Raw genomic sequence first — 26,405 nt, forward strand, 5'->3', positions numbered from 1 at the left:
ATTTTAATTTGTATAGCAAGTTGAATCTAACATACAATTTCAAAAAAGCTTAAAAATTGATAGAGTAAGGAAAACAAAGTGAGCATAAAGCCATACAATCTCTACATAACAAAGTTCAGCATAGTGCTGATAAAAGTGAAGAAAACAGATAGCAAGGAATAATTGTGCTGATAAATAGCTTTATTTCTATGTTATTCTCAACCAAAAATACTATATTCTCTTTCATTCTCAACCCGCAGAAGATCAATTAAAAGTTACAACAAAATCATGATAAGATTATGTTTTTTCATCTATCGGTTGGTGGCAACCAACCAGCATAATCAATTGGAAAATTCAAAACTTGTACTGATAGAATAAACCTGAATTTGGAATGTGTTTTCAACTCGTAGTCTCTGCGGCTTCTGCTTGGGATTTCGCCTCAATTAGCTTTTTATTCCTCTCGATCGCCTCCGCAACTTCCTTGGGCATGTACTTTTCGTCGTGCTTCGCCAGCACTTCAACAGCCCTGAAGTAACAGTCATGAGCCCTCGCCGTCTCCGACACCACTGATCCACGCGTGGCAGGCCCATCAGATTCATCGAAAGGTCTCAAGAAGCCCTCGACGACCGCCGAGTGGCCCTCCCGGAAGAGGTCAGGGACGGATCCCTCGAAGCGGACGAGGATTTCTGTGACGAGATCTGTGATGACGAACTCCATCTCAGGAAAGGTGGAGGTGGGCTCGACGATGCTGCCTTCGAGGACGAGGCCGCCGAGGCGGAAGCGGTTCTTGGTGGGGTTAGCGGCGAACTGATCCATGGCTTCGGTAGGGGTGATATAGAACACGAGCTGGTCCTGGAAGGTGCTAAGGACGATGACGATGAACCCGGCGAGGCAGCTGAATGTAAGGCCGTAGTTCAAGAGGCGGCGGTTCTGGAGCTGCCGCGCGCGGGCACCGATATCGACGGTGCGGGGGCGGGAGGAGGGGTGACGACGGGAGGCGGTGGAGAGGTGCCGAAGGAAGAGGGCGGCCGGGGAAGAAGAGAACTTAGGGTAATTGGAGCGGCACAGGTCGATGAGGAGGCGAGGTGGGTCAAGAGGAGTAGAAGAGGCGCACGCGGCGGAGGGACGGAGGAGAGAGGAGAGGCGGGAGGAGAGGCGGGACGAGAAAACCCTAGACGAAGCCATGGATCCGATATGGAAAGGTCAAGGCGCAAAGGAAGTATGATTCGAGTGAATTAAAAAGACGCTCCATATTTGGCCGAACTCGATATTAGTAAAATATGGAAAATGTAGTAAAATCTCTCTTAATTATTTTAGTTTAATTTAAAAAACGGCCTTAAATTTCTGAAATTCTAAAATTATTTCTATCCTTGCAAAAATATATGTAAACTAACTTGTCACTCCAAAGAATTATATTTAAGTAAAATATAATAAAAACTATTTATAAATTGTTTACATATGAACTCTAATAAAGTTTTATATTTTATTTTTAAAAAATGTGACATGGAGGTTTTATTTCAATTTTCTTATATAAAATATAATTGAATACTAGGCAGAAAAAAAAAATTATGTACAGCCGATCGAATTATCTCATAAAATTGTGTGCAAAAAAAATAGAATTACCATTTGTAAAAAAAAAAAACAAAAGGGAAAAGAAAATAAGATTCATCATGTCTTATCAATAGAAATAAATAAAACCCTAGATTATTCCTCAAACGTATTTGTACCCCTATCACAGACGAGCACAGATCTCTTGAATCACTTTTTTTTATGATCCAGAGGATGATCCACTCGTATTTACGATCGCATCACGACCATGATCCGACCGCAAATGATTACGATCCCTTCCTGGATTCATCGTCCCCATCAAGTTATAATTTTTATTCAAAACGGACGACCGAAAACCTCTAGTGGTGGATAAGTGGCCAAGTTACTGGACACCGAACGAGGGTATTCTCCAGACGGCCTCCGACCGTCCGTTTCAAATAAAACTTATAATCTGGTGGAGACGATGAACCAGAAAAAGATCGTAACCATTTACGACCGGATCACGACCGCAATCCAACCACAAATACAAATGGCGCACCCCCGGACCATAAAAAATGGTCAAGAAAATCCTACCTCATCACAGATTGCGTACTGTTTCATGCCGATTCTTTGATAAAAGAGATTGTATTTGAGAGTGACAACATTTGTGATGGCTTTAACATCGTCATTCCCAACAGTTGTAATAAAATTCAAGCACTATGAACATAAATTGTGCCTAATGAAGATAAAATTTAAAAGTCAGCCAAAAATACAACTAATCAAGGTGAACATAGTTCTTAGCTCTATGACAGCTACAGTTTGCCAGGTGTGCATGTCTTAAAGCGGCAGGGAACTAGCAAATGTAAGGCATATATTGAGTACATTGCAATGCAATGGGTGATCGATCCAACTTCATGTAGCATAGACAGTGCAAGGAGGGAGGTATTTGTTCCTATAGTTATTTGCTGAATGAGGGTTTCTCACTTCCACATCCCTTCCTGTTGCACATGTTGCGGAATGGGTAGTTGAGATTATTGCAGTTGTCACAAGTCCAGCTGCCTTCAGGAGCATCAACTTTATCCTTCCCGCTGGTTCGGTTACTCGACTAAGATTCATCCGAATCAATGTTAACATAAATGGATGGTCGCGATAGAAACCAAGATTTGCAAGAGATTCATATTTTGTGGAAACAAATGATAAAAGACGAGAAACCAAACTAATTGATAATCCCTATTCTTAAGTACATTAATCGCCAATACCATCAAACAATATTATCATCCTATTTATCCAAGTCAATACCATCAAACAGTAATATCCTATTTATCCAAACTAATTGGAGTCCGCTAAATAAAATTTTTGCCTTATTGAGTTCTGTGCAAGAGTATATTCTTAATACCGTTTAATTAATTAAGTTATTTTTTTAATCATAAATTAAAATTTTTATTTCTCTCCATCTACCTAATACACCTACAACTCATTTATTCAATTATTATAATAGATTCCATCATGTTTATATTATCTTCTAATACATCAATGATTTTTTTTTTTCATTTTACAAGTTCCAGCTGAATCAATGTGTTTCTCTCATTATACCATCTTACACCTAATTGTCCTTATATATATATATACATCTTTCTAATAACTTAACCATTTCAACATTCTTGCTATATTATTATCAATCCATGTTGATAATATAATTTTATAAAATTTACCATGACATCAAACATCCAAGACTGCAACAGCTCCTTTCCAGCTTATATGGTAACTTAGACCAAACTACCATGCAAATACGTTGAGCACCATACATTATGCCTTTGGTGATAGTGAAGAATAACAAGGGTAAAAGAACTTACAGAGGCAGGTCTAGGAGCTCCACATTTCTTCATGTTACAAGTTGTTCGGAAAGCAAAGTTAACATTCTCACATTTGGGACACACCCAATCACCCTCAAATAACCCATCAGGACCTACACACAATTCAATTAAAATAGTAAGATGTCAGATCGTATAAAGTACAAATCCTTTTTTCTCTCCGGTCATCAATAAATAGACAAATGGAACCAGAAAAATCATTTAAAGTGCTCCATCAGATAACTAACACAAAGCAAATGAACAAATCACATAGAATTCCATTAAAAAGAAGTACGCACAAGAAAAGTAACAGAAGTTGCACCATTGAAGGAACAACCAGACTTATGTCCAAAAGTATATGCAACAAGGAACAGCTATATAAAATCCTGTTAACAAGATACATAATTTAACAAATAAAGTACTGTAGATAAAGATTTTGGTTTGCAGACTAATGGCTATACAAAGCCATAATGTTTAAAGTAATTTAAAAGGTTGAAATAAAAATCCAGCTTCTTCTTCTCTGTAACATCCTGCCTCAGAGGCATATGCTAACAAGTTTAGTAGATGTGCTTCTTTGTCAAATTATGTAAGACTCTTAAAAGCACATCAGTAAAAATATTGTCAACTCATCACACTACTAGCCATCTGGTACTAGTTTGTAACTTAGAAACTAATGTGTTGGCGCATGATATTCAAATACTAAACAAGAAAATTGTCCCACGCTAAATATTTAAGAACAAAAACTGAAATCACCTCCACGACGTTTACGAGAAGCACTATTATCCAACAGCTCTCCAGATGTTGAATCTGGGACCTACACAAAACAATTTTAATTAAACATCATAGACTTTATGGGGATATGGAATTAGCAAGTGGAAGAAATTAAGGCGTACAGGCATAGGCATTGGGGAACCTCGATAACCATAACCATATCTGTCCATAATGGGATGACCATATCTATCCATGATAGGTCCAGGCCCATAACCATAACCTACAGAATACAAATGCAAAAGGGAAAAAAAAAACAAAATAAAGCAATTTTAGAGGTGTTAACATATTATATCCACCTATGTGCAAGCAAAGAAGTGGGCGACAATATTATGGCAACCGGCATTAAGAAAAATTTTAAACAAATACAACAAGTATAATAAATCATAGGTACACACAAAATGCACAGGCATGAAGAAAAAAGGCAAGCAAAGACCTCTGAGTGGTCCTGATGGGCCATATGGAGACATAAGACTGTATGGGCCAGGAGCACCTGAGGGTGGCCCATAATCATAGCGCATCCCATGAAAAGGAGGAAGGGGAGAGCCATATCCACCTGACACACCAAATGGCGTAGCGGGTGGAACTCCCATACCCCCATAATAATTGGGCAATGGACGATCAAAACTGCCAAGATAAGGTACCGGTCCAGTTCTCTGCAGTACAGAAAAATTGAGTTATACTAACCAGACCAACTTGAACATATCATGAGTAAATTTGAATGTGAATAAAACTCTCTGGTCCAAGCTGAGGATATTCCAGGAAGGAACACTTGTCGAAGCATATACACTGATAAAAGGTCATAATGAAAAAACACCAGAAATTTACACATGAAGCAAAGTCAATTTGTTGGTCGTTAACCTCAACTTGTGCAAAAAAAAAAACTGATTAAAACCAAATAACTGTGTATCTCTATGCATTGTGTAACAACTCATCCTAAATAATAGGGAGCTGATGTTTAAAATTTTCAAGTGAGATGCTTCTGTTACTTTGCTAAACTAAGAATGATGTCTCACGCTGACATATTTAATGGACCAGTATATATTAGAACCAAGAGTGTGGAATCATGAGAAACTCCATTAAACTAATAATGCAATGAAAATAACCAAAACCATAACAAGTAAATTACAAACTCACAGGACCAGGACTGGCTGACGGACGCGCAGCACCACAACTTCCACGATTACATGCTGTTCTAAAACTGAAATTCACATTTCCACATTGAGGGCAGGTCCAATCTCCATCACGCCTAAAACCTTAAACCATCCATCCACAAAAGAAAATGTTAACAGCAGTACAAATAAATTTTTTTGAATGATTTGACTGAAAGAGCACAATGGAACAACAACAAACAATGAAATGGAAGCACAACGACAATCAAGAAATTACAATTCATAAACTGATGAAAATATGGAATGAACAATTTAATCTGCAACTAGATCTATCGGAATACACATGCAAGTTAACACCAACATGATGATACAATCTCACTATTGCCAAATTTCAAATTTAATTATTTCGCAGCTCTGTGGACTCAACCAAATTTGATCACTACACACACCAGAATTCGTAACTCAGTATCAAACCTGTCCAGTAAGGAAACATCTTAGAAAAAAAGTTCACTGACATTAGTCCTAATTTTGCAACCAACCAAGAGTAGTATCCAAATTTATTTACAGAATATGACAACTACCCACAGACAAACCATTGTGCAATTGCTAGATGCATTAAAGAATAAAAGATTCCTGAACTAACCTACAGACTAACTATAGTGAAATTGCTTATTGGGTTCTTCAACTATATAACAAAATGTGAAGAAAAGATGGCGTAATCATTCCTTAAATGTGAGTACGCTGATCCAAAACAAAAACAACCAAATCAAGTGAGCATGAACTCTACAAACTACTAACCACAGGAACAAAGAGGCATACAACAAATGTAGGGAGGAAAAGTCACATCAAGTAAAAGAAAGGAGACTTGCGACGACTGTCTTAATAGAAACCCTACCCTCACTGCGCGACCTTTTGGACCCTAAGCCACGATCATCCACCTAAACAAACAAACACGAGAAGAACCAAACGTTACGACGACAAGTAAACCCCTGAAGCAGAAATATGAATACAGCTGACTGAAGAAGTGAACCAAAACCCTAAATTTTGGCAGGCCACCAAATCAGAACTCCAAGTAGCACTGGCATGAGAAGGACCGAGAGATGAGGTCGGGAAAGGGAAGAACGAGGGAGATCAGATCACCTTAGCGGAGGCCATCAGGCAGAAGGGTATCGCGGATGGCGCAAAGCGTTGAGGGAGGGGAAGCCACCTATGAGCTGACCGCTAGCCCTAGGGCAGCAAACCGAGATGCGGCGAAGGAGAATATACGGAAGGGGCCAGAACTCTCCTTTTATCGGCGGTTGATGAGCTTCTTGGGCTGGATCAAAGACCGGCCAGATCGTTTGTCATACAAAATATAGAAAATTTTAGTTATAGATATATTTACGCTACAGTGCACGACGGTGCATATCGTCCGTTTTTTGTTTTTTGTTTTTTATTTTTTTTTTAAATTTTGAATTAAAAAATAATTAAAATATTTTTTAAGATTTTATTTTAGGATTCAAATTTCTTAATTAAATTATAATTTTTAAACTAATTTTTTTAAAGATTTTATTTCTAAGGTTTCTAATTCCCAATTGAATTATGTTTAGTTAAAAGAAAATTTAAAATAAAATAAATTTAAGTATTTAGTATTGTAATGTGTTTAGGAGCTATACTAATGTATTAGGGATTTATATAAAAAAAATATTGATTTTTTTAATTCAAAATTGGAAAAATAATAGATATTATTTTTTTAATTTTGAATTAAAAAATTAATTAAAATATTTTTTTAAGAGTTTATTTATAGGTTGAGGCTGAATTATAATTTTTAAGTTTTTTTTTTTTTTTAAGATTTTACCTTAATTCAAACTTCTTTATAGTGTTTAGTTAAAAAAAAATTTAAAATGAAATAAATTTAAGTATTTATGAAGTATTGTGATATGTTTAGAGGATATATCTATGTATTAGGGATTTATATAAAAATATTAAATTTTTTAAATTTAAAATCTTTTAAAAAATTAAAAAAAAAGAGAAAGTTGATATGCTGCGCACGCATGGGAAGCTTGAATTTAAAATTAAAATCTTAAAAAAAATTTTAATTAATTTTTTTAATTCAAAATTTAAAAAAACAATATCCATTATTTTTTTGATTTTGAATTTAAAAAAGTCAACATTTTCTTATATAAATCCCTAAACAGTAATATATCTCTTAAACATATACAATACTTCATAAATACTTAAATTTATTTCATTTTTAATTTTTTCTTTAAATAACACTATAACTCAATTGGGAAACTTAAACCCTAGAGGTAAAATGTTTAAAAAAAATAGCTGAAAAATTATAACCCAATTAGGAAGCTTGAACCCTAGAAATAAAATCTTAAAAAAATATTTAATTATTTTTAATTAAAAATTTAAAAATAAAAACAAAAAAACAAAAAAGCTGATATGTTGCGCGACGTGCACAGTCATGCACTGTAGTGTCGCACAACATATCACTATATATATATAGAGAGAGAGATTTGATATGTTAAGCGACGTTTTGTGCGCGACTGTGAGTGACATGCAGACGTGACGTTGCCAGCTCGATTTCTTTTCAAAAAAAATATTTCATTTATTCTCTCTCCCCTTTGACCTTCTTTTCAAAACATTATCGAGCGAAATTTTCCAATTTCTAAATTTCCCTCGCCGCTCTCTCTCTCTCTCTCGCGTGCCTTCCTTCTTCGTCATTCGTCGGACCTCGCGCTCATGCTAGGAAAGTAAAGCAAAGGTGCTGCAAGCTACTTGGCTCGCCACTCTCTATCTCGCCACTCTCTCTCTCACTCTTGTTTCTTCCTTTACCGGCAACGCCACGTCTGACAGTTGTTGTTGTGCTTACCAACTCCCTCCAATCTCGATCGTAAGGATGACGTCTTTAATTCCTTCTATTTCATACCCAATGGTAATTCATTTCATTTTAATTTGTTATTTCCCACCGTGATCCAAACATATATTAGAAGGATTAATATTATAACGTGCAAGCATGACGCTTGCTACAAACGCCTACAGGCTGCATCCACTTGGAAAGGTAGCTGCTACATGTTGTAGGAGCTACTTCGACAGTTAACTGCTACATCTTGTAGCAACTAATTGTCCATGTAGCTGCTACAATGTGTAGCAGTCACTTGTTAAGTCGTTTTTGTAGCAGCTACATTTTTTAGCAGATATTACCCCTAAAAATATTTAAGTTGATGTATATCAACTTGGTAAAAAATTATTTGAAATTTTTTTTTTGATGCAGCGCCTTTACTTTGCTGCTAAACATTACAGCAGCAACTTCGCAGCTAACTATCCATATAGCTGCTACAACTTGTAGCAGCTAATTTAAAATGGTGGTCGTAGAAGGAAGGAATGATTTATACTACGACGTGCAAGGACAACGCAAGCTACAAACGCCTGCAACCACTTGGACATCGAATGCTACTACAAGTTATAACAGCTATTTCGATAATTAACTGCTAGCTGCTACAACATGTAACAACCTCTTGGTAAGTCATTTTTTTAGTAGCTACATTTTCTAACAGATATTACCCCTAAAAATATTTTTATAGTTGTATATCAACTTGATAAAAAATTGTTTAAAATTATTTTCATTGTTGTAGCGCCTTTGCTTTGCTGGTACACGTTGTAGCAGCTATTTCAACAAATAACTGCTACACCTTGTAGCAGCTAACTGTCCATATAGCTGCTACAACTTACAGCAGCTAACTTAGAATGTTAGCTGCTACAACGTTGTACTAGATCTTTCTTCATTTACGCTCAATAAGATATTAGTCTGCATTTTCAACCATTAATAGATCATAGCAATCTCAGTTTTTATTTAGATCAATTAAAAGAGGTTCTACACGTTATATCAGTTAATGTATAAATAGTTAGAAGCTGCTACGCGTTGTAGTAGCTACTGCAACACATTGAAGCAGCTCTGCTACACGTTGTAGCAACTTCTCAAAAGTAGCTGCTATACTGTGTAGCAATTGCTACAGATTAGCTGCTACACATTGTAGCAGCTACTCCAGAATAGCTGCTACAATGCCTAGTAACTACTGCTGATCTCCAAATAATCTTTTCTTACCAATTATAATTTTACAATTATTATGCACAAATATACTATGCAATTACCTTTTTACCCTTATCGGCCAAAGTTTTACTCCCAAACTCGCTGTGTGACAAATATTTCAAAAGAATTTTAATCATAGTAGATCGGTGCCCACACAGTGTCTTTTGACAAATATTTCGCCGAATCTCGAGAGTATCAAAGTAGATACTCCTCTATGTGTATCCGCACAAGCAAGAGATGGAGAAACCAAACAAAAAGGTGTGCTAGCACCTTTGAATGGTTCGGCCAAAGAGGAGGAGAGGGAGAGAAGAAAGCTTGAGAGGAAGAAGAAGAAATGAATGAGAATGAATTCTCACCTTGTGTAACTCCCAAGTGGCCGACCACTTTAGGCTTATAAACTCCCATGGAATATCAAGAGTCAAGTCTCTTGATCTCCTCCATGAGGTGGCATTTGGTCAAGTCAAACTTGACCAAATGAAGAAGCCTTGATGATGTGGCATTGGTCAAGTCAAAGTCAAGTCAAAACTTGACTCTTCATCTTCCTACTTAAGTCAAGTCAAACTTGACCACTTCTCTCCCTTGGTTGATCTAATCTAACCATTGGTTCAAGTTAATTTTAATTTAATGAATCTCTATTCATTGAATTAAATTAATTAAATGAGTCTAAGTCCAAATTAGACTCACTTAACACATGAACCAACTTGAGTCCAACTCAATTAGCTCAATTTGAATTACTCTTAATCTAATTTGGTTCATCACATGAACCTAATCCTTTAGGTTCATCAAATGAACCTAATCTCCATCTAATTGCCCTTTTGTGTGTGACCCTATAGGTTCTTGTAACGTTGGCAATGCTCCTAAACCCATTTAGAAGTATAAGTAATGAGCGGTATCTAGCAACACATCATTACTACCCAAGTTACAAGAATGTTGAGATCCAACATCACCTTGTGACTACTAATTGTGACTCTTCACAATATATGACATTGTCCTTCTATCCTAGACATCTAGATTGATCAATATGAGGCATAGACCGTGTCATCCTCTAATCAATCTAAATCTTGAACTCCAAGTAGACTCACTCAATCAAATGAGCTCAATATCTCATATTGACTCATTTGGGCATGGTCATGCACTTAGTGGTCTCACTCTATCAAGAATATCGATGTCACTCCTGTCATATAGGAAGAATAGATCCCATCTACATCACTCACATCCCTCCGCATAATTTGTTACATACCCAGTAATCGCCTTTATAGTCCACCCAGTTACGGGTGACATTTGACGAAGCCAAAGTACGTAACTCCTTATGTAGGGAACCATGGTGACTTCAGGTCCAAGGACTAGTAGTCATACTAATAGCCACATGAGAAAGTATATGACACTCATATAATGATCCATGATACTTTCTCATGGCAGGTCATTCAGTATACATTCTCCAATGCATACCCATGTGTCAACTTGATATCTCCATATCCATGACTTGTGAGATCAAGTCATCGAGTTGACCTACATGCTAGTCTCGTCACATTAACATTGTCCTTGAATGTTAATACTCGACTAGGAATGATTAAGAGTTGTGTTCCCTATATCATCTCACTATCGATTCAACTAACCAATTGATATAGGTAAGAATCTTCTACTCAAGGACGCTATTATACTTAGTTATTTAGCACCAATACAAGTAAACATAATAACCATAAACAAATGCCTTTATATATATAAGAATATGATACAACGAGTCCATACAACAATCATAAAATAATTGGCTCTAGGGCTCTAACTAACAATCTCCCACTAGCACTAGTATCAATCAGTATAGGCTCTAAGGCCCAATGACCTAGTGTGACCATCATGCTTTCTCTGTGCCAAAGCCTTGGTCAAGGGATCTGCGATGTTAGTCTCAGTGGATACTCTGCAAATCTTCACATCTCCTCTCTCGATAATCTCTCGAATGAGATGGAAGCGCCGTAGTATGTGTTTGGTCCGCTGGTGTGAGCGAGGTTCCTTAGCCTGTGCTATTGCTCCATTGTTGTCACAATAGAGCTCTATGGGATCAGCTATGCTAGGAACCACCCCAAGCTCAGTAATGAACTTGCGGATCCAAACTGCCTCCTTTGCTGCTTCTGATGCAGCAATATACTCGGCCTCTGTTGTAGAATCAGCAACTGTGTCCTGCTTCGAACTCTTCCAGCTCACAGCACCACCATTTATGCAAAACAAATCCTGACTGCGATCGATAATCATTCTGATCGGTCTAGAAGCTGGCATCACTGTAACCCTTTATAGCTAGCTCATCATCACCTCCATATATCAAGAAATATTCTTTAGTCCTTCTCAAGTACTTAAGAATATTCTTGACCGCTATCCAGTGACTTTCACCTGAATCTGACTGGTATTTGCTCGTCATGCTCAAATCATACGAGACATCAGGACGAGTACATAGCACGGCGTACATGATAGATCCTATGGCTGAAGCATAAGGGATCTGATCCATGTGGTCTCTCTCCTCTCTAGAAGAGAGACTTTGAGTCTTCGAAAGACTCACACCATGTGACATTGGCAGAAATCCCTTCTTGGAGTTCTGCATGACAAACCGAAGTAATACCTTGTCAATGTATGTACTCTGACTTAGGTCAAGCAACCTCTTAGATCTATCTCTATAGATCTGTATGCCTAGAATGCGGGATGCATCACCTAAGTCCTTCATTGAGAAACAAGTCCCTAGCTAAGTCTTGACAGACTACAGCAAAGGAATGTCTTTCCCAATGAGTAGTATGTCATCCACATACAATATAAGGAAGACAGCTGTGCTCCCAACAACCTTCTTGTAGACGTAAGGTTCATCTTCTTTCTTGATGAAACCAAACTGTTTGATCGCATCATCGAATCGAAGATTCCAGCTCCGAGAAGTTTGCTTTAGTCCATAAATAGACCTATGCAGCTTGCATACTCTGCCAGTATGCTGTGGATCTACAAAACCCTCAGGTTGTGTCATGTACACATCCTCGAGCAGGTTTCCATTCAGAAACGCGGTTTTGACATACATCTGCCAGATCTCATAATCGTGGTACGCTGCAATAGCAAGCATGATCCGAATGGACTTAAACATCGCTACTGGAGAAAAGGTTTCATCATAGTCAATACTATGAATTTGCTTGAAACCTTTAGCTACTAAGTGACCCTTATAAATAAGTTCATCCATGTCAGTCTTTCTCTTAAAGACCCACTTACACCCAATGGGTTTGACCCCTTCAGGTGGATCAACCAAAGTCCACACTTGGTTAGTGTACATGGATTCCATCTCGGATCTCATGGCCTCTAGTCATTTCTCAGAATCTGGTCTCATCACAGCTTTTTGATAGGAGGTAGGCTTATCCTCAATGAGCACAACGTCATCATGGTCAGACAAGAGAAATGAGTATCTCTCAGGCTGACGACATACCCTATCAGATCTGCGAAGAGGTAGGTCTACTTGAACTGGTTGTGGTTCCTCAACTACTTATGGAACACCATCATCCACAACACTTTGTGGTTCCAGTTCAACTTCCATCGAGGCTTCTGTGCTATGGTCCACATCTTGAACTTATTCAAGATTGAACGTACTCCCATTAGTCTTTCTAGAAACAAAATCCCTTTCTAGAAATACCTCAATCTTAGCCACAACTATCTTGTGTTGACTGGGAATGTAGAAGTAATATCCCTTCGTTTCCTTAGGATATCCAATAAAATAGCACTTATCGGATTTGGATCCCAATTTGTCCGAGACTTGACGTTGAACGTAAGCCTCACAACCCCAAATCCTCATAAAAGACACATGAGCATCTCTCCCAGTCCATATCCTATATGGTGTCTTTATTACAACCTTAGATGGAACTCGGTTGAGAATGAAGGTTGCTGTGTCTAGAGCATAGCCCCAAAGATACAAAGGAAGATCTGTGTGACTCATCATAGATCGTACCATATCTAATAAGGTACGATTCCTCCTTTCAGATACACCATTCCACTGTGGTGTTCTAGGAGGAGTGAGTTGAGATAGAATCCCACACTCCGCTAGATAGTCACGAAACTCATGGCTAAGGTATTTACCACCTCGATCTGATCGGAGTATCTTAATACTCTTGCTAAGCTGGTTTTGTACTTCATTCTTGAATTCTTTGAACTTTTCAAAGGATTCCGACTTATGTGTCATCAGGTACACATAACCATATCTACTGAAGTCATCAGTAAATGTAATGAAATACCTATAACTACCTCTAGCAGTGATATTGAAAGGGTCACATACATCACTATGTATAAGACCTAACAAGTCAGTCGCTCTCTCACTGTGTCCACTAAAGGGAGTCTTGGTCATCTTGCCTAGAAGGCATAACTCGCATGTCTCATATGATTCAAAATCAAATGAGTCCAGCAAACCATCTTTATGGAGCTGGGATAAGCGTTTGTCATTTATATGACCTAAGCGACAGTGCCAGAGATAGGTTTGGTTTATGTCATTTGACTTGAACCTCTTGGTACTTATGTTATAGATAGGGTTCTCAAGGTCTAGAATATAGAGTCTGTTCATCAGAGGTGCACTACAATAGAACATATCATTTAAATAAACTGAACAACATTTGTTCTTTATTATAAATGAGAAGTCTTTCTTGTCTAAACAAGAAACTGATATAATGTTCTTAGTCAAAGCAGGCACATAACAACAATCATCCAATTCTAGTACAAGCCCAGAAGGCAGAGATAGAGAATAAGTTCCTACAGCAACAGCAACAACCCGTGCTCCATTGCCTACTCGTAGGTCCACCTCGCCCTTCATCAATGCTCTGCTATTTCTCAGCGCCTGCACATTAGTACAAATGTGAGAAGCACATCCGGTATCTAATACCCATGATGAAGAAATAGAGAGGTCGACTTCTATAACATGTATATCTGAAGTAGAAATCTTATTTCTTTTCTTCTTAAGATCTTCCAGGTATCTTGTGCAGTTCCTTTTCCAGTGCCCTGCTTGTCCTTGATACAGTTGACGAAGATGTTCAACCATATCATAAACACCCATCAACTCGTGTTGCTTCTGAAGCTCAGAGTTCATGGTTGCGAGCATGAGACATGACACATCTAATGCGTCATCTTGATGCTTCTTGAAAGCATCTCGGTTAGCTTGCGTGGCAGTGGTAGGAGGTGCCTCCGGAATGGGCTACTCCAAAATGTACAGTTTACATTCTTATGTGAGAACAATTCTCAGATTCATGTACCAGTCCAGGAAATTAGCTCCGTTGAGCTTGTCCTTCTTAAGGACAGAACGCAGGGAGAAAGAGTTCGTATTTGACGTCATGACAATCTACAACAGAAATTGCAGAAAATAAATAAACATCATATTCTAGTAATCATTTAATTAGGCCTTTAATTAAATGATGCTCCCACTGAATTTTATAATTCATGTGGGACAAGATCCACATCATACTATACCCTGAGTTAGCTTTGGCTAAAATGCCCAAGACTTAGTATGATCGGTAGGTAACTAATTACCAATTACATCTCTATGCAACTCTTGTTTATATGATCAAGATCCGCATTTATATTAAAACTCGAGTTAGCTTTGGCTAATACGCCCAAGAGTTAATATAAACATGATTTTGTCCTATCTACCAACAATTGGAAAATGTCTATAATTAAACTCGATCCAATTGAGTTAACTAGTTACTCAATCTAATTGAGTTGTACTCACCCATGTGTTGATAGGCGGGACCAAGATTGTCCCTCCGCACCCTACCAAGATAGTATGCGTTGCTCTGCTTTGGCAGATTCAACAACAACATGTGATCGAGGTAGTGATGGGTATCACGGCATGGTAGGCATTTCGAGTTGACGCGATTGAGATCTAATCTAATCGACGAGGTGTATCATATACGCGATTTAGATCTAATCTAATCGTTAGGGCACATCATATACGCGATTTAGATCTAATCTAATCGTCAAGACGCTAATTAATTACTATTCTAGCATGGATCACATATACACACACAAGCAATTAATTAAATATTTTGTGATTAGTCATGACCCTACTACGATCTTCTCAAGCCAATGAGAAGATCGGATGGTCAACCTGAGGTCAACATCTTCTCAAGCTCCTTCCTTTGACCACCTTATGTTGCTCGCGCCCTCCTCGTAACTCCGTCTCGAGTGGACCTTCCACCGCTACATTTTGTACATTACAAAAGTGAAACTCGAGTTACATTCGAGTCTAAACTATTTACAACAGGAATAAATAAATAGAAAGGCACGACGCGCAGGTCGCGTATCAAATATACAACACGCACAATCACATGACGGCACGCAGACCATATTATGAATTACAACACACAATATCTAATTAAATTGGGTATTTTGGGCCATGACCATCACAAAATAATACATAATTTTAAATTATGTAATTTCTATAAATTTCTGTAATTTTTCTTACAATTTTTACAATTTTTATAAGTAAAAAAATTCCCAGCGGTCCCGTTTAGCGATTTTCGGGCGCAATCGCGGAACGAAGCCCCTTGCGGGGTCAGGGGCAGCACCCCTACCCGCGATATAACCATCGCGAGTGTTCCTAAGCGATCCTACAACGCCTTAGCCTGCTGTCCCAAAATGATTTGGGGCGAAACCTTGCCGTTTCGGAAATATTTTCTCGGTAGTCGAAGCCTACAAGTGTCTAAACACTTGTGCTTCGCTTCTACGAGAAAATTACCCACAAAATCTATAAAAATCATAAAAATACAGATATGTAGAATTTCATAAAATTCAAAATAAAACTCGTACGCGCTTCGCACGTGACTCTGATACCACTGTTGGATTTTTCGGACCGCAAAAACCGCTTTTTGGGTTGTGGAAACCCCGAAACCCCGCCAGCGGATCTGTACGAAGAAATAAAATTTCGTAAAAACTTTCACGTACGAGTTTTCTAAGCCTAGATCTACTTTAGATCTACAAGATAAGAATTTACCCTTGATGCAAAGCCCTTCTCTTAATCCTGCTTGTCCAAGGTTCGCCGGATCTCGAGAGTATCAAAGTAAATACTCCTCTATGTGTATCCACACAAGCAAGAGATGGAGAAACCAAACAAAAAGGTGTGCTAGCACCTTTGAATGGTTCGGCCAAAGAGGAGGAGAGGGAGAGAAGAAAGCTTGAGAGGAAGAAGAAGAAATGAATGAGAATGAATTCTCACCTTGTGTAACTCCCAAGTGGCCGGTCACTTTAGGCTTATAAACTCTCATGGAATATCAAGAGTCAAGTCTCTTGATCTCCTCCATGAGGTGACATTTGGTCAAGTCAAACTTGACCAAATGAAGAAGCCTTGATGATGTGGCATTGGTCAAGTCAAAGTCAAGTCAAAACTTGACTCTTCATCTTCCTACTTAAGTCAAGTCAAACTTGATCACTTCTCTCCCTTGGTTGATCTAATCTAACCATTGGTTCAAGTCAATTTTAATTTAATGAATCTCTATTCATTGAATTAAATTAATTAAATGAGTCTAAGTCCAAATTAGACTCACTTAACACATGAACCAACTTGAGTCCAACTCAATTAGCTCAATTTGAATTACTCTTAATCTAATTTGGTTCATCACATGAACCTAATCCTTTAGGTTCATCAAATGAACCTAATCTCCATCTAATTGCCCTTTGTGTGTGACCCTATAGGTTCTTGTAACGTTGGCAATGCTCCTAAACTCATTTAGAAGCATAAGTAATGAGCGGTATCTAGCAACACATCATTACTACCCAAGTTACAAGAATGTTGAGATCCAACATCAACTTGTGACTACTAATTGTGACTCTTCACAATATATGACATTGTCCTTCTATCCTAGACATCTAAATTGATCAATATGAGGCATAGACCATGTCATCCTCTAATCAATCTAAATCTTGAACTCCAAGTAGACTCACTCAATCAAATGAGCTCAATATCTCATATTGACTCATTTGGGCATGGTCATGCACTTAGTGGTCTCCCTCTATCAAGAATATCGATGTTACTTCCGTCATATATGAGGGATAGATCTCATCTACATCACTCACATCCCTCCGCATAATTTGTTACATACCTAGTAATCGCCTTTATAGTCCACCCAGTTACGGGTGACGTTTGACGAAGCCAAAGTACGTAACTCCTTATGTAGGGAACCATGGTGACTTCAGGTCCAAGGACTAGTAGTCATACTAATAGCCACATGAGAAAGTATATGCCACTCATATAACGATCCATGATACTTTCTCATGGCGGGTTATTAAGTATACATTCTCCAATGCATACTCATGTGTCAACTTGATATCTCCATATCCATGACTTGTGAGATCAAGTCATCGAGTTGACCTACATGCTAGTCTCGTCGCATTAACATTGTCCCTGAATGTTAATACTTGACTAGGAATGATTAAGAGTAGTGTTCCCTATATCATCTCACTATCGATTCAACTAACCGATTGATATAGGTAAGAACCTTCTACTCAATGACGCTATTATACTTAGTTATTTGACATCAATACAAGTAAGCATAATAACCATAAACAAATGCCTTTATATATATATAAGAATATGATACAACGAGTCCATACAACAATCATAAAATGATTGGCTCTAGGGCTTTAACTAACAGACAAGCACTACACGACAATCAAGCTAGAGAATCATAACAACCCGTCAGAGAATAATCACCACCTGTTAGGGAATATGCTAACGGACTGTGGCTCGTTGCCCTTTGATCCCTCCTCAGACCTATAGAAGGATGCCACATGTCATTCACCGCCAGACAAATCCTGACACCCGACATTTCCTGACATTCGTCAGATTCCATAAGCATCCACTGCCGTATAAAAAGGGAAGCTTTGTCTCTACGCAGATACACTCACTCGTCATTTCTCACTCGTCTTTTATTTTTCGTCCTTTCACTGTTTTTCTGGAGAAAAAGTACCTGACTTGAGCGTCGGAGGATCTGACCCGGGGACTTTTTCCCTGGTTCTGGGTTTCTAACGTAGAGGCGACTTGTCTGAGTGTGCGCAGGACCCTCGCTTCGTCATCCCCGTCATCATCCCCCGTCACCCGCCAGTGTAGACCTTTCCAGGGGGGTACCCGGTCAACCGGACGTCTCAACGACTTTCCGTCAATACCAGCGACAGCGCGACCAACCTCTGTCCGACTCAACTTTCGGACGGGATCAACCGAAGATGAAAAATTAAGTTCAAAGTAGGCACCGTGATGATACCAATTCACGAGCACTAACTTTCTTTGCCGTACACTGTTCCTAATCTGGAGAAATCCTTGCTTTTCCAATACCTAAGCAAGAAAAGAAGAGACGAAGAGTGCAAAAAGAGGGGAAATATCAACTCACTGTTGATTCACTGGAGATTCCGCTCCAAAATCGCTTTCGCTTGCTCCCCACGACGCCCATCAGCTCTTGCCCCTTGCATTCCTCCCAACCGAAAATTCTCTCCCTCGGATCGCGTGAATCTTCAACACAAAGCGTCACAGGCACGAAATCGAGAACAAGAACATAGACTCAAAGTAAACAAACAAGGTAAAGCAACAGATACGGATCAAAACCAGATCTATTAAGTCAAAGCGAGAGATAGAGGGGAAACAAAACAACCGAAGATGGAAAAGAGGCTCGCCCTTCAGCCGCTTCTCCATGCTCCTCATCATCCCTCTGAAGGATCTCGAAATCAAGAGCAGAAAGTTGGGGTCCTTCCCTTGACCAAAAGCCCAATCGCTTCTCGCCAGACCTCCCAAGGAAACTTGGAATCGGATGTGCTCGTCTGTCCAGGAGACCTCAGGGGTTCCGTTTATATCTCGTCGCGCGGGGAAGTAGAAATGAATTGTACGTCAAGATTCGTGCAGGCGTCGGAACGAATCGACGGACGATGGACATTTTGGATAATTGGTTAAAAACTTCGATCTATTTTCTAGAATTATGTACGAATTTTAAATATTTCTTTTAAAAATATTAAATTTGATTTTAACAGACATATAATTATAAGTTCATTAGTTTGGTAGCATTAAGGTAATACTAATCCATCCGTGCTAAGTCTAATATTCTAACAAACGCTTGTCGTTGTAAAACGAAACCTTCATTCTAATCACATTATTAAATCATTATGCAAAGCTCAATATATAGCTAAGGAAAAGCGAAATACACAAGTCGATCTAACTTGCTTCGTATTTGATAGACTAAGACTCGAGGACTGTATGTTCGTCATCTAACAGCCGATCTATTTAGTGTAATCTATATGCCCAAAAAACCTGCTGAGAACTTGCTGAATGCTTCTGCTGGCAGCAGTTGGATTCTTCCTCTGTGATGTAGCAGTGCAGCTTCGAGGGAGGAGGTGATTCAAGGTAAAATTCTCTCTGGAGAATTGAGCAGTAGGAGCTGAAGGTAGCAGGGGTCACATTCAATTCAAAGCCTAGGCCAAACAAGAAATCGACTTCCAAGTAGTTCATCTCGATCAAGCTGATTCCACCAAGCTTGGCAAAGTAAGCATTGTTGTAGTGTCTGAAACGCAAACAATTGGCAAAATAGTATTAAGTGTTTTTCGTCAATGGACAAGATAGATACAACGCATAATCAATGAGTTGTGTGCCGAATTCACTCTATTGATAAAAGGTGTGCAGTTTGACTTCCACGTTATGATCATTAGTTTGCAGATGTAACATTCTAACAATAATCGCAGAAGATCTTTCAAGAACATGATCATCAGGTGGACTTAATTTAAAGATGTTGACATGGAAATGACCAATTGTGATGCATTTGCAGGTAAACAGTAACATCAAACCTACTTCTCGAGCACTTGCTCTTTTTTATTGTACAAACAGATTGTAACTTTGTCTTATTTCTCAAAATTCCATCTACTATTAAATTTGAGCTTCTTAGGCTCTCAAATCTTGTGCTCAGGAATTCCAAAATCTAACAAAGTAAATGATTTTGATGGTTAAATTGATAAAGAGGAACAGAATTTAGGAGGAACAACTCAAGATCAGCCTAATCTTTCACCAACTTATGGCATCTCCACCATGTTCTTGGTTGGCAAGAAGGTTGGCCAAAAGAATCTCAACACATGGTTGAATGAATCTGTTTCACACAACTCTTTATTTCTTTCCTTAAAAGAATGCTAGGTTTATATCTTTCTCTCTATGGAAAAGAAAAGGAAACAAAAAAATCAATAATTTCCTAAAATATAAGTCGGCGCCAGCTCCTCCCCAATTCTCAAAGGCCTCAAATTGAAATATGGAACTACAAACTAAGAGAAGAATCACGAATATCAACGAGAACCAAGCAAGGAACATTCGAGATAGGGTTCATCAGCTCTTTGCTGCCATGTAAATCTTAGATCTTCGAGGAAAGAATCAAGTTTGTAATCGTGAATTTATAATCTCACATGAGAAATATCAAAATGAGAAGAATTTGCCTCTTCTACAAGAAGAGCAGCTTGATTGCGTTCGATTCAACCTCATAACTTTTTGCTGATTCCGGGAAACATAGCTCAATAGCAAGTAGCTAATAAGAAATTTCGTAAGCAATAGAATTAAGGGGGCCTTACATATCTTCGGTGAACTTAACAGCTGCGAGGACGGCGGCGATGAGGAAGCGGTGGAGGTTTAAGGAGTGGAGGGCGACTGCAGGGTGGCGGTGGAGGAAGCGGAGGAGGTAGATGTAGGCAACGGCGTAGCAGGAGGGGCTGCAGTTGGCGTACCGGAAGATGCGCTCCAGGTAGCGGCGCGCCGAGATGTCCGGCTTCCGCACGCTGTGGAAGGCCGCCGTCCGATCCGGCAGGGGGCGGAGGCCGACGGCGACGGCCGCATCATTGCGCTCCACCACCCGCTCGAGGAGGGAAGAGAGGACCAAGACCATGCTGGGGACCGCCTGGGCGTCCTCCTCCACCTCCTCTTCCTCCATCGATTGGCAGCGCAGCTTCTCTTCTCTGCGTCTTCGAGAGAAAGAAGAAGCCCCCAAAAATATCTATTTATCAACCTCTTAATTTTGATATTTTCGTCCAAAAGTTTCAAATAGGAAAAAAATAGGAAAAGTGATTTTTTTTTCCTTTTCTGTTTTTTTAGCTTCATTTTTCAAAAAAAAAAAAAATCTATTTCATGTTTTATCTAAAGATATTTATAGTAATTTTAGTTTTAAAATCACTCGGTCAAATTCACATTTTAATAAAAAAACCTCTGGATAAAATTGTTATAAATATTGGGCAAAAGTTAAAATAGTGACTTATTTTTTTTAATCATCAATTTCCATTTTTTATTAGGTGCCCTTTTCCCCTTTTCAGTCAGGTACTCCTATCTTTTTATCTTCGATTATTATTTTCTACTTTAATCTGCTATTTAAATTTTAATTTAGTCGGACGTATTATGATAATTATAATTTCATAATTATTATATATATTTTATTAATTATATTTTATAATTATTATAATATAAATTTAATTTATTAAAAATATTTATATTGTACTAGGTATAATCTAAAATTGTAGTTGCTATACCTACATATTTAAATCAGTTGCAATAGTTATAATTTTATAGCTATTACAATTATAGATTCAATCAAGTTATGATAATTATGTGACCCTGTGGGTCATTCGAGATGGCATGGAGCAGAAGTTGTTGCAAGGAGGCTGTCGAGTCGAAACTCAGTGGTAACGGGGGAATAAATCTCCTATCCCTGTATCCCACTCGGTCCGTCCCATGTTAGCTCGGGTGCTGCAATTTACTTCCCTCATAATAACCGTAGGTCCGGTCGGTGGGAGCCCTGGGGGCGAGGATTACATCTTTTACGGTAAGTTATGATAATTATAATTTTATAGTTACTATAATCTTATATTCAAATCAGTTGTAATAGTTATGATTTTATAACTATTATAATTACATATTTAATTTAATTATAATAGTTATGATTTTATAATTATTATAATTACATATTCAAATTATTCATCTAATATTCATATTCTAATAATTATAAATTCATATTTATTATAATATATCTGACTATTTCACTATCGAAATGAGAAATTTAGATAGAAAATAATAATAAAAATAATACGGACAATACACTGAGACAAAACACGTATAATATCTTTACGATTTAAAAAAAAATTAGGACACTTTTTTATTTTTGCGCATAAATATTTTAAGTCAAATTTTTTAATATTATAATAATTTAAAATACAGTTAATATCAAATCTAATATAATAATATTATAATAAGAGTATGACTTTAAAAATAAAGGTTTTTTTAAAAAAAATCCCTAATTTTTTATATTTTATTTTAAAAAAATAAATGTCAACTAATTGTTAATTTTTTTTCTTTTTTATTTTCAAAGGTAAAGGCGTAAAATGAATCGTCGGCTGGACCGTAACGAACCGTCCAGGATGGAACTCAACACGGATATTAAAGCTGACCTCCAATTACATATATGCCCCCGCTTCCACATCCTTCGTCCCTTTCGGTTCTCTTCCGGAGGCGCAGGGCGCAGCGGTGCTTCCCCAAATACGCATCTCCTGTCTCGAATCCACTCCTCTTCTTCTGCAAATCGAGGGTACCATGTCACCTGCGTTGGCGATTTCTTCATGTTTTAGGGTTTCTGCTTGCTTTCATCGTCGGAATGCTACGATTAACTGGTTTTGAGCTGTGGTTTCGGATTAGGGTTGGGAGGATCGGAGGGGGCGAGATATGTATAGGGCTGGGAACGGGTCGAAGTTGGAGAACGGACCGTTAGATCGGAAGCGGATCAACGATGTGCTCGACAAGCACCTGGAGAAGGCCTCGCCGTCAACCTCCAGGGGTTTGATTGGGAAGGACAAGGATAGGCTCACCGTGCCCCCTTCAGCCTCTATGAAGCAGCCGGAGCACCGTTCCTTGTCCAAGAACAAGGCTTCGGATGGTAAAGTTTTCCTCTTTTATTACTACTTTTTCGGGATCATTTGCTGTTATATGTTCCTCTATGAAAGTGAATTTTCGAAAAAATCTCTTATTTGTAGAAATTTCTTATCTTTTCATTTTCTTCGTTTCTCTGCTAATTTGGTTAGGCTTTTGCATTTTTTTACACTGAATATGCAATTCAAATAGACCTAGCAGCTCCAAAACATTTGAACATATAAAGACGTCCTTTTTTTTCAGAAAGAACAAAAAAGAAGGAAAGCAATGAATGCTAGATTCAGAAAAAATATTAATATATAACTTGCATCAAATATACCTTCTGGAGAAGCTGAGATACGGTTTACCCCTGAAATTGTTATGGTATATTTTCAGAAATTATGATAGCAAAGCATCATACAAAAGTTTGTTTCATATGTTATAATTAGTGTCGATTGAATCTTGTGGATTTTGTTTATTTTGCTGCTTGTAGTGATTGTTATTCTTTGTGTTTTGTTGTTTGCCATTTGTATAACCTTGGTTCAATAACTGATTACACAGAAGAGTCAGAAACAGATAGTGAAGAGTCTGACGTCAGTGGTTCTGATGGGGAAGACACCTCTTGGATTTCGTGGTTCTGTAATCTAAGAGGGAATGAGTTTTTCTGTGAAGTTGATGATGAATACATTCAAGATGATTTCAACCTGTGTGGACTAAGCAGTCAAGTTCCTTATTATGATTATGCTCTTGATCTGATCTTGGATGTAGAGTCTTCCCACGGTAAGTGACTAAGGTGTTTATAGAATTTTGTGGCTGACTACTATTTGGCTATCTGAATCACCAATTAGTCAATACATTGTTAACGTTTCCTAGCTTTATGATCTTAACCGTATTTTATGTTCTTTACTAGCCCTTCATAACCTCTCTAGATCCTTTATCAAAAAGAAGGGAAAAAATTTCCTTTTCTAGGTGAATTAAAATGCTGTTCTTTTTTATGATTGAGTTGCGTTGCTCTGATGATAATGTTTCCCTGTATGAGTGTTTTAAATATTCTCCTGCTTTATTTGTTTATTTGTATTTGTTGTGCATGTTTTTTTTTGGGTCAAGCAAGTTTGCATGACATGGTTTGTATACGCTACGGACAGAGTGTATGAAGCAAACTAGGTCATCAACAGTGTAAACAAGCTCAAGGAATATAATTACTCTTTGAAATTTCTGAAAGCTGAGAGAGTTATTGCTGTTTTCAGAGTAGCTAAGCTCACACTTAGTGAATAAATGTTTGCTAACTTTTTGCCATGACTACTGAAATAAAGCATTCTATACAGTTTCAGTTTCTCAAATGCCATGTCAAACAACTGTTATATTTGGTATCCATAACATCTCTGCACATAGCATCGGATAGCATATTAATGTGTGTACTTGCAATGAGAGAATTACACCCTAAAAGTAATATCACATCACTTCAATTTTTTATTCCTATAACAGTATTATCATACTTTGCTATTCATTTCCTATGATTCTACAATCCTATCCAAAAAAAAAAAATCTGTGTACGGGATATGTAACCAGAACCATTCAACAATTACTTAGTAAATTGTATTGCAAAGTAATATTCTACAGCTCTCTGTAAACCCACACAGATTGGGTCTTTGCCAATAATCTCTTCCTGGATTTCAATATAAACAGGAGACACTTTCACTGAAGAACAAAATGAGTTAGTTGAATCGGCAGCAGAGATGCTTTATGGCTTGATACATGTTCGATATATACTAACTAGTAAAGGGATGGCTGCTATGGTAAGACCTTAATTGTCTTAGTAATTTTTAATTTCATAATTGATTGGTCATGATATCGTTTGGTAACAATTTATCAATTTGTATAGCTAGAGAAATACAAGAACTATGATTTTGGAAGATGTCCTCGAGTTTACTGTTGTGGCCAACCTTGTCTTCCGGTCGGGCAATCAGATATTCCTCGATCAAGCACTGTGAAGATTTATTGTCCCAAATGCGAAGATATATACTATCCAAGATCAAAGTACCAAGGCAGTATCCTTTTTACCAACTAATTACTTATTCCACTAGTTATTGCAACGACTTCTACATGTAGTTTAGTATTTGAGAAACAAGTATTTATCCTGCCACAGCACCTTCAATTTATCTTTTTGGTCTATGTATCTGTGTTCACTGACCTTGTTTAGATATCGATGGAGCTTACTTCGGGACAACATTCCCTCACCTGTTTCTGATGACATATGGGCACCTCAAGCCGCAGAAGCCATCACAGCGGTATGTTCCGAGGGTGTTTGGCTTTAAACTTCACAAACCATGACAGAAGTAAAGCTATCGCCGAACACAGGGAGGGATTTCAGAATGAAGCAAGCATAGACCATTCTTAATGACTGAAAAAATATCAGCTAAATTCTAGGGTCGTCTCATGTAGGCATAATGCTGCTTGTATCTGAGATCTCACTAAAACTATTGAACTGTATTATCCTGTGATTGGTTTTTTTTCCTTATGCTTTAACTTGCGAGGTTTAGCCATTATATTGTAAAGCAGTATCTTGGCTCTATGAACACTGGCCATCCCCTAGTGTAATTTTGGAGATTTATGTTAAAAATCTAGAGGGTGTTTTTTGTTTGGTCATTAAGAGGGTGCTTAATTGTACTTTTGGCAGCTCGCCCGGCCATCATGGAGGCCTGGTGGAAGGTGACCACCCAAGAGCACCTGCTTCTATCCCCACAAGTCCACTGTCAATTTGTCCTTCCCTACGAATCCGAAGCACGCACATTAAGAGGCTGACCTTAACCTTCGTAATTGTTTTTACGGTATTTTATTGAATGGTGCATGTAAGTTTCAGATTTCTTATTTCATAATATCCAAATTAAGTAGCGTGTATATATATATATATATATATATATATATATATTCTCTGAAGAGATTCATGAGGCAATTTTATCATAAATTGTTTAATAGATTTAGAAAATTTTAAATAATTTTAAATCAAAATTAATATACTTCAAATTTTTTTTTAGATATTTATACCTTTAGATTTTAATTTGATAATGTGAATTGAGAATATTAAATTAAATTTCATATTTTAATTTGATAGTTGATCCTGTCTGAAAGTTAGGGAGGTGGATGTTGGAGACGTAGTGTTCTTGTTGACCTCCGAGGGATTTTGCTATTGCTTGCAACACAAG

At 37.8% G+C, this 26,405-nt stretch overlaps 4 protein-coding genes across 4 annotated transcripts; 1 reads left to right on the plus strand and 3 right to left on the minus strand.

Moving 5' to 3' along the window:
• Positions 1-200: 200 nt before the first annotated feature.
• LOC121984652 (cytochrome c-type biogenesis protein CcmE homolog, mitochondrial-like) lies at positions 201-1,232 on the minus strand. The gene has a single exon (XM_042537713.1). The coding sequence runs from the start codon at positions 1,162-1,164 to the stop codon at positions 379-381; it is 786 nt and encodes a 261-aa protein (XP_042393647.1). The 5' UTR covers positions 1,165-1,232; the 3' UTR covers positions 201-378.
• Positions 1,233-2,226: 994 nt separating this feature from the next.
• On the minus strand, positions 2,227-6,534 carry LOC121984651 (ranBP2-type zinc finger protein At1g67325-like). Its single transcript, XM_042537712.1, has 8 exons — positions 6,377-6,534; positions 6,132-6,174; positions 5,262-5,380; positions 4,561-4,780; positions 4,250-4,347; positions 4,110-4,170; positions 3,360-3,472; positions 2,227-2,611 (listed from the first exon to the last, which is right to left on the minus strand). Exons 1-8 carry the CDS (start codon positions 6,389-6,391, stop codon positions 2,465-2,467), a joined length of 816 nt encoding a protein of 271 aa, XP_042393646.1. The 5' UTR covers positions 6,392-6,534; the 3' UTR covers positions 2,227-2,464.
• A 12,912-nt stretch (positions 6,535-19,446) lies between these two features.
• LOC121984655 (cyclin-P4-1-like) lies at positions 19,447-21,304 on the minus strand. The gene is made up of 2 exons (XM_042537715.1): positions 20,889-21,304; positions 19,447-19,843 (listed from the first exon to the last, which is right to left on the minus strand). Exons 1-2 carry the CDS (start codon positions 21,242-21,244, stop codon positions 19,567-19,569), a joined length of 633 nt encoding a protein of 210 aa, XP_042393649.1. The 5' UTR covers positions 21,245-21,304; the 3' UTR covers positions 19,447-19,566.
• A 1,466-nt stretch (positions 21,305-22,770) lies between these two features.
• On the plus strand, positions 22,771-25,848 carry LOC121984653 (putative casein kinase II subunit beta-4). The gene is made up of 6 exons (XM_042537714.1): positions 22,771-22,885; positions 22,993-23,230; positions 23,764-23,982; positions 24,889-24,998; positions 25,085-25,250; positions 25,403-25,848. Exons 2-6 carry the CDS (start codon positions 23,020-23,022, stop codon positions 25,531-25,533), a joined length of 837 nt encoding a protein of 278 aa, XP_042393648.1. The 5' UTR covers positions 22,771-22,885; positions 22,993-23,019; the 3' UTR covers positions 25,534-25,848.
• Positions 25,849-26,405: the final 557 nt, after the last annotated feature.

The sequence above is a fragment of the Zingiber officinale genome, chromosome 5B, assembly GCF_018446385.1.
Source record: "Zingiber officinale cultivar Zhangliang chromosome 5B, Zo_v1.1, whole genome shotgun sequence".
In the NCBI taxonomy this organism is placed as follows: Eukaryota; Viridiplantae; Streptophyta; class Magnoliopsida; order Zingiberales; family Zingiberaceae; genus Zingiber; species Zingiber officinale.